General features: G+C 38.8%; 1 protein-coding gene across 1 annotated transcript in view; it reads left to right on the top strand.

The window, feature by feature from the left end:
• Positions 1 to 15,565, top strand: part of RAD51B (RAD51 paralog B) — a 609,003-nt gene that overhangs the window by 7,416 nt on the left and 586,022 nt on the right. Inside the window, exons 3-4 of the mRNA XM_060004352.1 lie at positions 1,673 to 1,786; positions 5,879 to 5,995. Of these exons, the coding sequence (XP_059860335.1) occupies positions 1,673 to 1,786; positions 5,879 to 5,995 (231 nt within the window). The remainder of the gene's footprint in view (positions 1 to 1,672; positions 1,787 to 5,878; positions 5,996 to 15,565) is intronic.

Here is a 15,565-nt window from a genome sequence, read left to right as displayed (position 1 = left end):
AAATATGGTTTATCACATTGATTGATTTGCGTATATTGAAGAATCCTTGCATTCCTGGGATAAACCCCACTTGATCATGGTGTATGATCCTTTTAATGTGCTGTTGGATCCTGTTTGCTAGTATTTTGTTGAGGATTTTTGCATCTATGTTTATCAGTGATATTGGCCTGTAGTTTTCTTTCTTTGTGACATCTTTGTCTTGTTTTGATATCAGGGTGATGGTGGCCTCGTAGAATGAGTTTGGGAGTGTTCTTACCTCTGCTGTATTTTGGAAGAGTTTGAGAAGGATAGCTGTTAGCTCTTCTCTAAATGTTTGATAGAATTCGCCTGTGAAGCTGTCTGGTCCTGAGGTTTTATTTGTTGGAAGATTCTTAATCACAGTCTCAATTTCAGTGCTTGTGATTGGTCTGTTTTTATTTTCTATTTTTTCCTGGTTCAGTCTCCGAAGGTTGTGCTTTTCTAAGAATTTGTCCATTTCTTCCAGGTTGTCCATTTTTTTGGCATATAGTTGCTTGTAGTAATCTCTCATGATCCTTTGTATTTCTACAGTGTCAGTTGTTACTCCTCCTTTTTCGTTTTTAATTTCTATTGATTTGAGTCTTCTCCCTCTTTTTTCTTGATGAGTCTGGCTAATGGTTTATCAATTTTGTTTATCTTCTCAAAGAACCAGCTTTTAGTTTTATTGATCTTTGCTCTTGTTTCCTTTATTTCTTTTTCATTTCTTTCTTTTTTTTTTTTTTTTTGCGGTACGCGGGCCTCTCACTGTTGTGGCCTCTCCCGTTGCAGAGCACAGGTTCCAGACGCGCAGGCTCAGCGGCCATGGCTCACGGGCCCAGCCGCTCCGCAGCATGTGGGATCTTCCCAGATTGGGGCACGAACCCGTGTCCCCTGCATCGGCAGGTGGACTCTCAACCACTGCGCCACCAGGGAAGCCCTCTTTTTCATTTATTTCTGATCTGATCTTTATGACTCCTTTCCTTCTGCTAACTTTGGGGTTTTTTTGTTCTTCTTTCTCTAATTGCTTTAGGTGTAAGGTTAGGTTGTTTATTTGAGATTTTTCTTGTTTCTTGAGGTGGGATTGTATTGCTATAAACTTCCCTCTTAGAATTTCTTTTGCTGCATCCCATAGGTTTTGGGTCATCGTGTTTTCATTGTCATTTGAAGAAACTCATTTCAGCCTGACTCTTTCTGGTCATCTGTTTGTGCCCAGACTCTTTCAGGCACAAGGGCAGCGCCAACATACACCTGAGTTGGATTCTGCTGCTATGTGTTGTTACTTGGTGTGTCCTCTGGTATATGCCAAGGTGGATAATCAGAGGATAAGATTATATCATCATATCTTTTAGTTAAGGGCTATTTAGGGGGAAAATACTATAAGAAACATATAAATCTTTGATCTACAATAAATTTTTTTTTAAATACTTACGGATTTATTTGGCTGCACCGGTTCTTAGTTGTGGCATGTGGGATCTAGTTCCCTGACCAGGGATTGAACCCAGGCCCCCTGCATTGGGAGCGTGGAGTCTTAACCACTGGACCACCAGCGAAGTCCCTCATCTACAATAAATTCTGCTTTTATTTACACATGGATAGTGTCAATTGAAAGTTTCCTTTTAATTCCAGTATCTTTGTTGCACATATATATTTTAAATATTTTCTTTATGTTTTTTAGGACTTTCTATGTCTTTCCCCACTGGAGCTTATGAAGATGACTGGACTTAGTTATCAAGGTGTCCATGAACTTTTGTGTGTGGTCAGCAGGGCCTGTGCCCCACGGATGCAAACGGTATGTATATATTTTAGAATTATGATTTGATTTTTATTTTGAAACGATTCTGTATCTCGTTTAAAATCTTTCGGGTCATGAGGCAAAAGCAAAAATAGAGATGAGCACCTCAAAAATACCAACCCTCACAGCATAGAGTTAGTCCTCTAATGAGAATATATGTAAGAAATTTATGTAGTTTATAAGCTCATGGGAGACAGTTCCTAATTATGGGAATGAGAGGGTAACATGATTTTTTTTTCTCTGTAGCTGGTATTGATATTTCAAAAGGTCATCTTTCTCTTTTGTTTGTTTGGGTAGGATTTGTGAACCTCATGGTTAAAATATAATATACTGTTAATTTTAGAATGCTCCTGTCTCTGTAATACTAACTTTTATCATCATTACTTACTGTGCATCATAAAATACACCTGTTGGACTTATACTGTCTTACTGATTGAATGAATAATACTTGAAAACTTATCCTCACTCCTGAGAAGAGTTAAAGTGTTTTGTAATAAGCCCTCATCAAGTTGTACCATTATTTCATACTTTCTGTCTCATGACTTTAACTTTTCAAAATATAGGTTTAGTGCATGGTAGAAAATATCTTGTTTTCCCAGAATAAGAGTTGCCTAAAAGTCTGTCCGGTGTTTTGCAAATGTATTTGTTTATGTGGGTTATAAATTACTTACCTTACTACCTTATATTGAAATTTGGTAACCACTAAGCAATAAAGTAGGGTCTAACTCTGTGAAGGAGGAAGGAAGGAATATTTGTGTCATTTGAAACTTTGCAAACAATGAACAAAGTGAGTATTTTCTTTTGTTCAGATTTAGCTCATTGTCTAAGGAAAATACATTAAAGGCAAAATAGTCAGAAGGAGAATTAGAATTGGAGTTAGAGATGGGCAGTAGTCTTAGCTTTGTCGTTGATCCGGTATCTTTGAAGAGCTCGCTTTGTTCTTTGGGAGAAGTTAGAGAGTTAAAATAGTATCTTATGATTCTGTGACAAGGTTCAAGTTAACTTGTCACTATTTTGAAGGTTGTAAATCACCAAGAGAACATTTTGGTTTGACATCTGTCGTTCTATTTGGTCAATATCTATGGCATGTTCCTAGTTAGATAATTAAGTAGGAGACTGTGAATAGGAAATTCACCTTTAGTCTCCACTTCCATCACCACTTTCAGCTGCAATGTCACTACCATTCCAAATGCCAGTTCAAAGAGCCATCTTTCTCCTTCGTTGTACATTACTCTGGTAAAATTCTTTAGATTTGAATCCTGTCTTAAATATTGGCTTAGCCTTAGTTCATTCCCTCATAAAGCTTTTTTTGTTAATTTATTTATTCAATAATTTATTCCTTCAACCAATATTTATCGAGTGCCAGCCATGGATCTGCCAGGTACTGGGGATATTATAGTGAAGATGACTGATAAAGTTCCTGCCCTCATGTAGCTTACAGTCTAGTGGGAACAGTCAGACAGTAAACAAATAATTATACAAATGATTAGTTAACTGTAGTAATGACGAGTCCTATCAAAGAAAAGTACAAAGAGCTTAGAAACTGAATAACAGGGACATTACTTAGTTTAGGGGTCCTTAGGAAGGGCTCCCTCAAGGAAGCGATACTTCAGCTCAAACCTGAAGGATGAATAGGAGAGAGATGGACAACGGAGTTGGGAAGGGAGGGAGCAGGGAAGGGTTTGCAGGCACTGTGACTGGGAAATGCAAAGCCCCTGCGAAGAGCAGGAGAATCCTGCTTGTATGGTAAGAAAGTCAGGCCAGTGTGAATGAACGTAGTGGCAAGGAAGAGAGTGTCAAGAGATGAAGTTGTAGAAGCAAGCAGGGGTCAGGTCACTGGGGCCTGCAGACCATGTTAAGGATTTTGGACTTTATTCTGAAAGCAATGACACATCATCAAAGGGAGTAATCTAATATGTGTTTTTAAAAACTCAGTCTTTAAACATAGACAAGTGATTGAAAAGGAACAAGAAAATATTTGTGAAGACTAGTTAGGTATCTATGACTGTATTACAGACAGATTGTGACATGGACTATTAGTGTGGTACTGATGCCGATGGTGTAATGTCAGTTGTCGTGAGAGATACTTAGGAGGTAGAATGAATAGGATTCGGTGATGATTTGGCTGTGGGTGGTGGTGAGGTACAGGAAAGTGTCAGAGATGATTCCTTGATTTTGCTTTGAAAGATTGGGTGGTACCATTTCCTGAGATGAGGAATATCAGAAGAGGATCAGGTTTGAGGGCGGCAGATCGTGAATTCGTTAGTACCTGTCGAATATTTGGTGCTTGTGAAACATTGAGTAGAGATGCGAAGTAGGCAGTTAAATATGTGGACTGTGAGCTTGAAGTAGAGGTCTGCACTGGAAGCTGCATTGGGGAGTCATCGGGGTGAACATGGTAGTCAAAGCCGTGAAAATGGGCGAGAGATTGCCTAGAAGGTATGTACAGTGAGAATGTAAGTGTGCCCAAGACCACGTCCCGAATCCAGCCAGCATTTCAAGATCAGATTAGACAACGATGAGTCTAGGAAGCAGCCTCCAGGGTAGAAGAGAACTGGTGGTGTGTCATATCGCAGGATCCCTCTTTGTCTCGCTTATGTACACACTATGATTTCTGAAGTCTTGTTCTGTTAGTTCATTTTAGTAGTTTTTTGAGTCACGAGAACTATTATTCTAGTAATTACATTTATAGTTGCAAAGGAAGTACTTTAATGTTAACAGATTGGACTGCCTTTACATGTCTGTAAAGTGTCCCCATGCCCACCTATGTTGCCTGATAGATTGTAGGCAATATTTAGGTATTTCTAAATCAGATGAAAGGCACACACCTTTTACTGTAGCTTTATTCTATTTTATTTTATGTGCCTGAATGTTGCCTTTAAAAAACTCTGTGGCAATCCATGGTTTAACTGATCTAAGAACTCAATAGGTGAGATTAGACAAGAGTGGGCACATTTATGGCTCATACGTATTAATATACTGGTCTTCCTACGTCCTCACAGGAGCAGAAGAGCCTTGGATTTGAGACCTAGACTTATTAAATTGTAAACTTTAGGTGGGTAGAAACTAGGTCTGTTTGGGTTACCACTCTATTCCCAGAGCTTATCATAGTATATGGCATGAAGTTGGCAATTAATTCATATTTTTTGAATGAATGAAGGAATGAAAAATTTCAGTTCTGTGGCTTGACTTCAGTTTTGGGCAACTTAATATAACAGTAGTAATTTTTAATGTTAGAGATTGCAGAGAGGCAAGTGTTCTTACACATTGCTGGTGGGTATGTAATCATGTTAACCACATCTGCAAAGACCCTTTTTCCAAATAAGGTAATATTCACAGGTTCCAAGCATTTGATGTGGCTGTCTTTTGGGAGGCCATTTCTTAGTCTCCCCCATCCACCTTCAAGCTGTTCTTCGTAAAGCAACCTTGGTTTGAAATGGTAGCTTGGCCATGTCACTCCCTGTTGCTCTCAGCCTACACGCCACACTTCAGCAACGCTCTTCCTGATTAGGCCCCTGTTTATTTCTCCAGCCTTATTGCTTGCCATACCACGACCTCGCGCCTTCTTTCCGACGTTCTAAATGAACTCTTTTTGTTTTTTGTAGTTTTTGTGAGTTTCCATTTCCTTTCTTTCTTGCTTCTCGACCTTTCTTCGTACATTCTTGTCTCTTTGCCAGGAACATGCACATTCCCTTTGCCTGTCTAACAGTCATTTCAGGTTTTAGCTCAGACATCCAGATCTCCCTTGAAGCCTTCCTATATCACAAAATCCAGATCAGGTATACTCTCTCCAGATCTCCACTTGCCCTATCACAGTATCTCTTATTTAAGTGTATGGTAATTGCTTAGTTTCTAGTCCTAATTTCATAGTCCCTAGTTGGCTATAAGTACTGTGGGGCAGGGGATCTGTCTTTTATATCACAGCCCCCAGATCTAGCACAGTCCCCGGCACAGAGTAAATAGTTGTTGAATAAATAAATAGTAGAAGAAAAAAAAGGGGTTCCAACTGCTAGAATTTGAGTTTGGAGTTGACTTATGTTTTTGAATAAATATTGAGGTTGAAAATAACTTAATCTCTTCTTTGTTCAGGCTTATGAGATAAAGACACAGAGGTCTGATGCTCCATCACCAGCATTTTTATCTACAACCCTCTCTGCTTTGGATGAAGCCCTGCATGGTGGTGTAGCTTGTGGATCCCTCACAGAGGTAAAAAAGAAACTTTCCAAACCTTCTTCCATTGACTTAGAACCTTCAGAGCCAGGGGAAAAAGGTTAATTAAAAACATAAATTATTTTGGGAATATTCATCTAAATTATAAGTACCTCAAGGGCATGGTTCTCCACTCAGTCCCTAGTACAGTACTAGTACAGTACATCAAAAGGAAGATGGTCCAAAAAAATCCCTGCTGACTGACTGAAATCTGCTTGGGTTGCTGTTTCTTTGAATTAGAAAGTGATGAATATTATGAAATAATATGAAACAATTTGGGGGAATTAGAAAAGGATCACTACTTAGTGTATTAGGAAGGAAAATTTGAAATTTTATTAACAATGTGGGCAAATTATAGTATTAAACTGAAATGAGCTATTTTCACTTCCTGTTAAAGATAAAATTTGGTTCTAGGAAGTAATAGGTTGTTGTATTAGTTATATATTTTTGCATAACAAATTACCCCCAAACTAAGTGGCTTAAACAACAATAAACATTGATTTCCATTTCTTTGGGGGTGGCTTAGCTCAGTGATATTGGCGAAGGATGCGAGGGGGCAGGTTGGTGCTGGTTGTTGGCGGAGGTCACGATTCCTCCCCAGAGGGCTCTCCACAGGTTGCTTGAGTCTCCTCGTGACACGATGTCTGACTCCCTCAGGCAAGATGGAAATGGCTATTGCTTTGATGATTCAGCTTTGGAAGTTATATACCATCACTTCTGCCACTTTCTCTTCTTTAGAAGCGGGTAATTAAGTCCAGCCCACATTCAAGGAAAGGGAAATTAGACTCTACGTTTTGAAAGAAGTGTCAAGAATTTGAGGATATTTTAAAGCCACAACAGTTCTTTTCCTTGAAAAGTGCATTCATGTGCTTACTGGTCCTCATGTGGTGACTCCATAGACTATGTTTACCAAAACACTCCTGAGGGACTTCTTGCGTGAGAGTTCTAGGGGAATAGATGCTTGAAACAAACTTTTAACAAGAGTAGACGCTTATATTCTGATAGGCATAAATTTAACTGTAGATATTTTCCCTTGAAAATAGGGGACCTGTTTTAGGTAGTATACATTATTTTATTTCCGGTCTTCCAAGAAAGATTTTTTTTTTATAAAGTTTTTTTTTTTTTAATTTTTATTTATTTTATTTTTGGCTGTATTGGGTCTTCGTTGCTGCGTGTGGGCTTTTCTCTGGTTGTGGCAAGTGGGAGCTACTTTTCGTTGCGGTGCATGGGCTTCTCATTTTGGTGGCTTCTCTTGTTGCAGAGCACGGGCTCTAGGCACGTGGACTTCAGTAGTTGTGGCACACGGGCTCAGTAGTTGTGGGTCGCAGACTGAGCAGTTGTGGCTCGTGGGCTCTAGAGTGCAGGCGCAGTAGTTGTGGCACATGGGCTTAGTTGCTCTGCGGCATATGGGATCTTCCTGGACCAGGGCTCGAACCCGTGTCCCCTGAATTGGCAGGCGGATTCTTAACTACTGCACCACCAGGGAAGCCCACCAAGAAAGATTTTAAAATATGTATGTGCTATGCCTAGTAGATGCCTATTGGATAGTAGGTAAATGAACGAAAGAGTGAATTAACCTTTAATAGAAATTAGAATGTGCTGTTGCAGGGCACTGCCACCAGATGGTGCCAGAATCCTATCTTACATAATCTTTTTGTGATCTAGTTGGACCTTTGTTGAAATAGGTTTATTTAAAAAAAAAAAAAGAAGAGGCTTTATAGTAATTGTGATCCACAGTTATAAACTTACTTATTTAAATAGCAAAACTTCAGGAAGATTAACCAACAAATACTTTCTTATTTTTTAAGTTTTGGAATAGTTTCAATACTTTCTCATGTAGCTTTTATCAATTCTTTCTGAATCCAAGAGATAGTTACAAGCCATTAGATGTTTTTTCATCATCTGATTGGCTGACATGGGATATAAATACCCTGATTGCTTATTAGAGGCAAGTTCTCTACTTTCTGTTTCAGCTCCAGGTAGCCTCTGCAGTCTTTTTGGGATTTTTCAGCTGAGTACAGGGAGTATTTGTTGACCTTGTATTAAAAACAAAAATTTAATATCTATCTTAGGTATACAAGATTAAATACATCCTGCATGTGTAAGTTATGAACATTTATGAGCCTGTGACCCAACATAAAACGCAGAACAATACCAAAATCATTGAAACCATCTGTGGGCTCCTCCCTGATCCCATCTTTGGCCTTCTGTTGGGAGGTAACTTCCATTCTGAATTTCCACCATTGCTATCTTTTTTTTTTAATTGAAGTATAGTTGATTTACAATATTATATTGGTGTCAGGTGTACAGCATAGTGATTCTACCATTGCTGTACTTTTTTTCCCCAATGGTTACCAATACCTATAGTTTTCCTTTATCACTCATATACATAGGAAATGTAGCATTTTATTTAGTTTTGCTTATTTTTGAGCTCTATTACACAATATATTGGTGATTAAATCATATCTCTTCTATGAATTGATTTTTCCACTTAATATTATTTTCTAAGATTTATCCATGTTGCAAGTAGCAAGAGTATAATTCATTTTCACTGCTGTGTCATACTCCGTTTTGAAAATATGGCCACAGTTTATTTATCCCTTCTCCTGTGAGTGAACATTTGGGTTGTTTCCAAATATTAGCAGTTTGCTGCTAATATAAACAAGTCCTGTGAAAACTGTTGTACATGTCTCCTGGATCACATGTACAGGTATTTCTCTAGGGCACAGATTGGCAAACTACTGCGCAGTGATCAAATCTGGACAGCTGCCTGTTTTTTATAAATAAAGTTTTATTGTAACACAACTATGTTCATTTGTTTACATTTTGTCTGTGGCAGTTTTTGAGATACAAGGCAGAGTTGCGTTAGTTGTGGCAGAGACCTCATGGTTTGCAAAGCCTAAAATATTTACTAGCTGGCTCCTGTCTAGGGGATCTCCCTTGGAGTGATTTGCTGGTTATTATAGAGTATGCACATAGGTAACATTGCAGAATCAGGACAAATTGTTTTCCAGAGTGGTTGTGCCTGTTTACATTCCTATGAGCGATGTGCACGAATACCTCTTGCTCCGTGTCTTCTTACCTTGGTATTATCTGACTTCTCAGTTTCTGCCCATCTTTGTGATCTTAGTTTTCATTTTCCTGATTACTAATGAGCTGGAATATCTTTTTATAAATCATTCGGCTATTTAAAAAAATAATTTTATTTTTTTTTTTATACAGCAGGTTCTTATTAGTCATCCATTTTATACACATCAGTGTATACATGTCAATCCCAGTCTCTCAATTCATCACACCACGATCCCCACCCCCCGCCACTTTCTCCCCTTGGTGTCCATACGTTTGTTCTCTACATCTGTGTCTCTATTTCTGCCCTGCAAACCAGTTCATCTGTACCATTTTTCTAGGTTCCATATATACGTGTTAATATACGATATTTGTTTTTCTCTTTCTGACTTACTTCACTCTGTATGACAGTCTCTAGATCCATCCACGTCTCTACAAATGACACAGTTTCGTTCCTCTTTATGGCTGAGTAATATTCCATTGTATATATGTACCACATCTTCTTTACCCATTCGTCTGTTGATGGGCATTTAGGTTACTTCCATGACCTGGCTATTGTAAATAGTGCTGCAATGAACATTGGGGAGCATGTGTCTTTTTGAATTATGATTTTCTCTGGGTATATGCCCAGTAGTGGGATTGCTGTGTCATATGGTAATTCTATATTTAGCTTTTTAGGGAACCTCCATACTGTTCTCCATAGTGGCTGTATCAATTTACATTCCCACGAACACCCTCTCCAGCATTTGTTGTTTGTAGATGTTCTGATGATGCACATTTTAACTGGTGTGAGGTGATAAATCATTGCAGTTTTGATTTACATTTCTCTAATGATTAGTGATGTTCAGCAGCTTTTCATGTGCTTCTTGGCCATCTGTATGTCTTCTTTGGAGAAATGTCTAGGTCTTCTGCCCATTTTTGGATTGGGTTGTTTTTTTTTTTAATATTGAGCTGCATGAGCTGTTTATATATTTTGGAGATTAATCCTTTGTTGATTCGTTTGCAAATATTTTCTCCCATTCTGAGGGTTGTCTTTTTGTCTTCTTTGTAGTTTCCTTTGCTGTGCAAAAGCTTTTAAGTTTCATTAGGTCCCATTTGTTTATTTTTGTTTTTATTTCCATTACTCTAGGCCATGGATCAAAAAAGATCTTGCTGTGATTTATGTCAAAGAGTGTTCTTCCTATGTTTTCCTCTAAGAGTTTTATAGTGCCCAGCCTTACATTTAGGTCTTTAATCCATTATGAGTTTTATTTTTGTGTATGGTGTTAAGGAGTGTTCTAATTTCATTCTTTTACATGTAACTGTCCAGTTTTCCCAGCACCACTTATTAAAGAGACTGTCTTTTCTCCATTGTATATCCTTGCCTCCTTTGTCATAGATTAGTTGACCATAGGTGCGTAGGTTTATCTCTGGGCGTTCTATCCTGTTTCATTGATCTGTATTTCTGTTTTTGCACCAGTACCATGTTGTCTTGATTCCTGTAGCTTTATAGTATGTCTGAAGTCAGGAAGTCTGATTCCTCCGGCTCCGTTTTTTTCCCTCAAGACTGCTTTGGCTCTTTGGGGTCTTTTGTGTCTCCATACAAATTTTTAGATTTCTTGTTCTAGTTCTGTAAAAATTGCCACTGGTAATTTGATAGGGATTGCATTGAATCTGTAGATTACTTTGGGTAGTACATCATTTTCACAAGTTTGATTCTTCTAATCCAACAACATGGAATATCTCTCCATCTGTTTATGTCATCTTTGATTTCTTTCATCAGTGTCTTATAGTTTTCTGAGTACAGGTCTTTTAACTCCTTAGGTAGGTTTATTCCTAGGTATTTTATTCTTTTTGTTGCAGTGGTAAATGGGAGTGTTAATTTCTCTTTCTGATCTTTCGTTGTTAGTGTATAGGACTGCAAGAGATTTCTGTGCATTAATTTTGTATCCTGCAACTTTACCAGATGCATTGATGAGCTCTAGTAGTTTTCTGGTGGCATCTTTAGGATTCTCTATGTATAGTATCATGTCATCTGCAAAGAGTGACAGTTTTACTTCTTCTTTTCCAATTTGTATTCCTTTTATTTCTTTTTCTTCTCTGATTGCCGTGGCTAGGACTTCCAAAACTATGTTGAATAATAGTGATGAGAGTGGACATCCTTTTCTTGTTCCTGATCTTAGAGGAAATGCTTTCAGTTTTTCACCACTGAGAATGATGTTTGCTGTTGGTTTGTCATATATGGTCTTTATTATGTTGAGGTAGGTTCCCTCTATGTCCACTTCCTGAAGAGTTTTTATCATAAATCGTTGTTGAATTTTGTGGAAAGCTTTTTCTGCATCTATTGAGATGACCATATGGTTTTTATTCTTCAATTTCCTGTTACAGTGTATCACATTGATTCATTTGTGTATATTGAAGAATACTTGCATCCCTGGGATAAATCCCACTTCATCATGGTGTATGATCCTATTAATGTGTTGTTGGATTCTGTTTGCTAGTATTTTGTTGAGGATTATTGCATCTATATTCATCAGTGATATTGGTCTGTAATTTTCTGTTTTTGTAGTATCTTTGTCTGGTTTTGGTATCAGGGTGATGGTGGTCTCATAAAATGAGTTTGGGAGTGTTCCTTCCTCTGCAATTTTTTGGAAGAGTTTGAGAAGGATGTATGTTAGCTCTTCTCTAAATGTTTGATAGAATTCACCTGTGACACCATCTGGTCCTGGACTTTTGTTTGTTGGAAGATCTTTTAATCAGTTTCAATTTCATTACTTATGATTGGTCTGTTCATATTTTCTATTTCTTCCTGGTTCATTCTTGGAAGGTTATACCTTTCTAAGAATTTGTCCGTTTCTTCCAGGTTGCCCATTTTATGGGCATAGAGTTGCTTGTAGTAGTTTCTTAGGATGCTTTGTATTTCTGCGGTGTCTTTTGTAACTTCTCCTTTTTCATTTCTAATTTTATTGATTTGAGTCCTCTCCCTCTTTTTCTTTTTCATTTTTTTTTTTTTTGCCGTACCTGGGCCTCTCACTTGTGGCCTCTCCCGTTTCAGAGCACAGGCTCCGGACGCGCAGGCTCAGCGGCCATGGCTCACGGGCCCAGCTGCTCCGTGGCATGTTGGATCCTCCCGGACCGGGGCACAAACCCACGTCCCCTGCATCAGCAGGTGGACTCTCAACCACTGCGCCACCAGGGAAGCCCTCCCTCTTTTTCTTGATGAGTCTGGCTAATGGTTTATCAATTTTGTTTATCTTCTCAAAGAACCAGCTTTTAGTTTTATTGATGTTTGCTATTGTTTTCTTTGTTTCTATTTCAGTTATTTCTGCTCTGATCTTCATGATTTCTTTCCTTCCACTAACTTTGGGATTTGTTTGTTCTTCTCTATCTAGTTCCTTTAGGTGTAAGGTTAGATTGTTTATTTGAGATTTTCTTGCTTCTTGAGGTAAGCTTGTATTGCTATAAACTTACCTCTTAGAACTGCTTTTGCTGCATCCCATAGGTTTTGGATCGTCGTGTTTTTGTTTTCATTTGTCTCTAGGTATTTTTTGATTTCCTCTTTGATTTCTTCAGTGATCTCTTGGTTATTTAGTAACGTATTTTTTATCCTCCATGTGTTTGTGTTTTTTACGTTTTTTCCCTGTAATTGCTTTCTAATCTCATAGTTTTGTGGTCAGAAAAGATGCTTGATATGATTTCAATTTTCTTAAATTTACTGAGGCTTGATTTGTGACCCAAGATGTGATCAGTCCTAGAGAATGTTCCATGTGCACTTGCGATGAAAGTGTAATCTGCTGTTTTTGGATGGAATGTCCTATGAATATCAATTAAATCGAAGGCCTGAACCAAGAGAGCGGAGTAGAAGGACGTGCTCTCACTCCCTCTTGTGAGAACACCAGAATCACAGGTAGCTGCTGGACAATCATTGACAGGAAGACACTGGAACTCACCAAAAAAGATACCCCACATCCAAAGACAAAGGAGAAGCCACAATGCGACGGTAGGAGGGGTGCAGTCAGAACAAAATGAAATCCCATAATTGCTGGGTGGGCGACTCACAGACTGGAGAATAATTATACCACGGAAGTCCACCCACGGGAGTGAAGGTTCTGAGCCACACGTCAGGCTTCCCAACCTGGGGGTCTGGCAACAGGAGGAGGAATTCCTGGAGAATCAGACTTTGAAGGCTAGTGGGATTTGATTGCAAGACTTCGACAAGACTGGGGGAAACAGAGACTCCACTATTGGAGGGCACACACAAAGTAGTGTTCCCATCAGGACCCAGGGGAATGAGCAGTGAACCCAGGGGAGACTGAACCAGACCCACCTGCTAGTGTGGAGGGTTTCCTGCAGAGGCAGGAGGTGGCTGTGGCTCACCACAGGGACAAGGACACTGGCAGCAGAAGTTCTGGGAAGCACTCCTTGGCATGAGCCCTCCCAGAGTCTGCCATTAACCCCACCAAAGAGCCCAGGTAAGCTCCAGTTTTGGTTTGCCTCAGGCCAAACAACCAACAGGTGGGAAGCCCAGCCCCACCCATCAGCAGTCAAACAGATTAAAGTTTTACTGAGCTCTGCCCAGCAGAGCAGCACCCAGTTTTACCCACCACCAGTCCTTCCCATCAGGAAACCTGCACAACCTTCTTAAATAGCCTCATCCACCAGAGGGCAGACAACAGAAGCAAGAAGAACTACAATCCTGCAGCCTGTCGAACAAAAACCACATTCACAGAAAGATAGACAGGATGAAAAGGCAGAGGACTATGGACCAGATGAAGGAACAAGACAAAAACCCCAGAAAAACAACTAAATGGAGTGGAGATAGGCAACCTTCCAGAAAAAGAATTCAGAATAATGATAGTGAAGATGATCCAGGACCAATGGAGGCAAAGATCAAGAAGATGAAAGAAATGTTTAACAAAGACCTAGAAGAATTAAAGAACAAACAAACAGAGATGAACAATACAATGACTGAAATGAAAAGTACACTAGAAGGAATCAATAGCAGAATAACTGAGGCAGAAGAAGGGATAAGTGACTTGGAAGACAGAATGGTGGAATTCACTGCTGCAGAACAGAATAAAGAAAAAAGAATGAAAAGAAATGAAGACAGCCTAAGAGACCTCTGGGACAACATTAAACTCAACAACATTCGCATTATAGTGGTCCCAGAGGGAGAAGAGAGAGAGAAAGGACCTGAGAAAATCTTTGAAGAAATTATAGTCGAAAACTTCCCTAACATGGGGAACAAAATAGCCACCCAAGTCCAGGAAGTGCAACGAGTCCCATACAGGATAAACCCAAGGAGAAACAGGCTGAGACACATAGTAATCAAATTGGCAAATATTAAAGACAAAGAAAAATTATTGAAAGCAGCAAGGGAAAAATGACAAATAATATACAAGGTAACTCCCATAAGGTTAACAGCTGATTTCTCAACAGAAACTCTACAAGCCAGAAGGGAGTGTCATGATATACTTAAAGTGATGGATGAAAGGGAAAAACATACAACCAAGATTACTCTACCTGGCAAGGATCTCATTCAGAATTGATGGAGAAATCAAAAGCTTTACAGACAAGCAAAAACTAAGAGAATGCAGCACCACCAAACCAGCTCTACAACAAATGGTAAAGGAACTTCTCTAAGTGGGAAACACAAGAGAAAAAAAGGAACTACAATAACAAACCCAAAATAATTAAGAAAATGGTAAACGAACTTACATATCAATAATTACCTTAAACGTGAATGGATTAAATGCTCCAACCAAAAGCCACAGGCTTGCTGAATGCGTACAAAAAGAAGACCCATCTATATGCTGTCTAGAAGAGACCCATTTCAGACCTAGGGACACATACAGACTGAAAGTGAGGGGATGGAAAAAGATAGTCTATGCAAATGGAAATCAAAAGAAAGCTGGAGTGGCAATACCCATATCAGATAAAATAGACTTTAAAATAAAGAATGTTACAAGAGACAAGGAAGGACACAACATAATGATCAAGGGATCAATCCAAGAAGAAGATGTAACAATTATAAATATGTATGCACCCAACATAGGAGCACCTCAATACATAAGGCAACTGCTAACAGCTGTAAAAGACAAAATCAACAGTAACACAATAATAGTGGGGGACATTAACACCTCACACCAATGGACAGGTCATCTAAAATGAAAATAAATAAGGAAACAGAAGCTTTAAATGACACAATAGACCAGGTAGATTTAATTGATATTCATAGGACATTCCATCCCAAAACAGCAGATTACACTTTCTCCTCAAGTGCACATGGAACATTCTTCAGGATAGATCACATCTTGGGTCACAAATCAAGCCTCAGTAAATTTAAGAAAGTTGAAATCATATCAAGCATCTTTTCTGACCACAATGCTATGAGATTAGAAATGAATTACGGGGAAATAACGTAAAAAACAAAAACACATAGAGGCTAAATACTACGTTACTAAATAACCAAGAGATCACTGAAGAAATCAAAGAGGAAATCAAAAAATACCTAGAGACAAA

This window comes from Delphinus delphis, chromosome 2 (assembly GCF_949987515.2).
Source record: "Delphinus delphis chromosome 2, mDelDel1.2, whole genome shotgun sequence".
In the NCBI taxonomy this organism is placed as follows: domain Eukaryota; kingdom Metazoa; phylum Chordata; class Mammalia; order Artiodactyla; family Delphinidae; genus Delphinus; species Delphinus delphis.
Note: the sequence above shows the minus strand (reverse complement) of the source record. Positions and strands in the feature narration are given on the sequence as shown.